A 3019-nucleotide genomic window follows, 5' to 3' on the forward strand; every position below is an offset into this window, starting at 1 on the left:
CCAGCCCCCACTCTCATTCTTACCGTGTTCTGCACTGACACCCACCCTCGCCTTTGCCCCCACTCTCTCCCCAACTCTCCTCCCCACCCCCACTCACTATACGCAGTTGGAGTGACTTCCAAGTCACTCCCATTCCCACCCTCCTCTCCAGACCAACCATTATCCCACCCTCACCCCGCATGGGTCAACAGGTCAGGATTGGCCAGGTCACTGTGTTAACTTTAAACTTTTGTTATTTTGCTGTTATTTTCGCAGGTACATGTTTGAAGGTGGGACTAATTTTGGATACTGGAATGGTGAGTCTCTAATACCAAGATGCTGGATCCTGGTCAGGGTCTTTGTGAAATTCCTGGGATGGATGGAGTTAAACAGAGAGGGGTTTGAGGCTGATCAAAGATTCCAGTTCATTGGGCTGATTCTATCTGTAATGCATGTGAATGAGAAGGGCTGTCAATGGACGAATAACACAGAGGCCTGTGGTATTATTCAGGGCCACATATTCAAACGCACCAAGATGGTTGGGGGAATTAAAATTCAATTTCTCCATCAGATATTGATAACTGCTATTAGTGACAGTGACTATGAAATTACCATCGACTGTCATAAAACCCTAGCTAGTTCACTACTTCTCTATAGGGAGCGAACTTTACCATCTATACACAGTCTGGCCGACATGCGACTTCAGACCAACAGCAATGTTGTTGATTCTTGGTGCCCCCCAAAATGGCCGAGTAAGCCACTGCATTCAAAGGCCTTTAAGAAAAAAACCATTTGTGGAATGTGGGCTCCACTGGCTGGGCCAAGCATTTATTACCATCTCTCATTGCCCCTTGAGAAGGTGGGGGTGAGCTGCCTTCTTGAACCCCTGCAGTCCATGTGCTGTGGGTAGACCCACAATGCCCTTAGGGAGGGAGTTCCAGGATTTTGACCCAGCGACACTGAAGGAACGGTGATATATTTCCAAGTCAGGATGGTAAGCCAGTTGTCGTGGATATAAGTAAAAAACGAGATGAGGTCCTGAAAGCAGAATTCAGGGAGCTAGGAGAGAAGTTAAAGAGGAGGGCCTCAAAGGCAGTGATCTCGGGATTACTACCAGTGCCATGTGCTAGTCAGTGTAGAAATAAAAGAATAGGCAGGATGAACACGTGGCTTGAGAGATGGTGTAGGAGGGAGGGGTTCAGATTGGTGGGACATTGGGACTGGTTCTGGGGAAGGTGAACTCTTAGAAACTGGATGGTCTACATCTGAACCAGACCGGAACCGATATCCTTGGGGGAGTTTTTGCTACTGCTGTTGGGGAGGGTTTAAACTAATGTGGCAGGGGACTGGGAACCAGACGAGAAAACTAGTAGACAGTGAGGTGGGAACTAGAGATAGTAACAAACAGGATCATGACGTTAGCATTTCCAAGGTGAAGAGTATGCAGAGAGCAGATGAACGCAAAGGAATTGGTGGCCTGAAGTGCATTTGCTTTAATGCAAGGAGTATAGTGTGTAAGGCAGATGAACCTAGGACTTGGATTGGTGCCTGGGAGTATGGCATTATTGCGATCACAGAGACTTGGTTGAATGAAGGTCATGATGATTGGCAACTAAATGTTCAAGGATATTGATGCTTCAGACAGGACAAGGAGGGAAGTAAAAGTTAGGGAGGAGTTGTATTGCTGGTCAGGGATGATATCACGGCTGTGCTAAAGGAGGACGCTATGGAGGTCTTGGGTAGTGAGGCATTATGGGTGGAGCTGAGAAATAAGAAGTGTGCAGTTACATTGTTGGGGCTGTATTACAGGCCTCCCAACAGTGAGCGTGAGGTAGAAGAACAAATAGATAAACAGATTATGCAAAGATATAGAGGCAACAGGGTGGTGGTGATGGGAGATTTTAATTTTCCCAACATTGACTATGATACACTTAACGTCAGAGGGGGCAGAATTTGAAGGAACATCCAGGAAGGTTTTAGATTAGATTAGATTACTTTAGATTACTTACAGTGTGGAAACAGGCCCTTCGGCCCAACAAGTCCACACCGCCCCGCTGAAGCGCAACCCACCCATACCCCTACATTTACCCCTTACCTAACACAGGCAATTTAGCATGACAAATTCACCTGACCTGCACATCTTTGGACTGTGGGAGGAAACCGGAGCACCCGGAGGAAACCCACGCAGACACGGGGAGAACATGTAAACTCCACACAGTCAGTCGCCTGAGGCGGGAATTGAACCCGGGTCTCTGGCGCTGCGAGGCAGCAGTGCTAACCACTGTGCCACCGTGCCGCCCACTAGAGCAGTATGTCAATAGTCTGACAAGGGAAGGGGCCATATTGGACCTGGTGTTGGGGAATGAGCCAGGCAAGGTGGTAGAAGTTGCGGTGGGGATTTCTTTGGGAATAGTGACCACAATTCTGTCAGGTTTAGAATAGAACATAGGACAATACAGCGCAGAACAGGCCCTTTGGCCCTCAATGTTGCGCCGACCTATGAACTATTCTCAGCTCGTCCCCCGACATTATTCCATCATCATCCATGTGCTTATCCAAGGATTGTTTAAATCTCCCTAATGTGGTTGAACATAGAACAGTATAGCACAGAGCAGGCCCTCAGCCCACGATGTTGTGCCGACCATTGATCCTCATGTATGCACCCTCAAATTTCTGTGACCATATGCACGTCCAGTAGTCTCTTAAATGTCCCCAATGACCCTGCTTCCACAACTGCTGCTGGCAACACATTCCATGCTCTCACAACTCTCTGTGTAAAGAACCCGCCTCTGACATCCCCTCTATACTTTCCTCCAACCAGCTTAAACCTATGACCCCTCGTGTTAGCCATTTCTGCCCTGGGAAACAGTCTATGCCTCTCATTATCTTGTATACCTCAATTAGGTCCCCTTTCCTCCTCCTTTTCTCCAATGAAGAAAGTCCGAGCTCAGTCAACCTCTCTTCATAAGATAAGCCCTCCAGTCCAGACAGCATCCTGGTAAACCTCCTCTGAACCCGCTCCAAAGCATCCACATCTTTC

At 47.9% G+C, this 3019-nt stretch overlaps 1 protein-coding gene across 3 annotated transcripts in view; it reads left to right on the forward strand.

Annotated features, from left to right (window-relative positions):
* Positions 1-3019, forward strand: part of LOC122551862 (beta-galactosidase-like) — a 90196-nt gene that overhangs the window by 43766 nt on the left and 43411 nt on the right. For all 3 annotated transcript variants that reach the window (XM_043694404.1, XM_043694405.1, XM_043694406.1), the window contains one exon: positions 256-296. In XM_043694404.1, the coding sequence (XP_043550339.1) occupies positions 256-296 (41 nt within the window). The remainder of the gene's footprint in view (positions 1-255; positions 297-3019) is intronic.

The sequence above is a fragment of the Chiloscyllium plagiosum genome, chromosome 7, assembly GCF_004010195.1.
Source record: "Chiloscyllium plagiosum isolate BGI_BamShark_2017 chromosome 7, ASM401019v2, whole genome shotgun sequence".
In the NCBI taxonomy this organism is placed as follows: Eukaryota; Metazoa; Chordata; class Chondrichthyes; order Orectolobiformes; family Hemiscylliidae; genus Chiloscyllium; species Chiloscyllium plagiosum.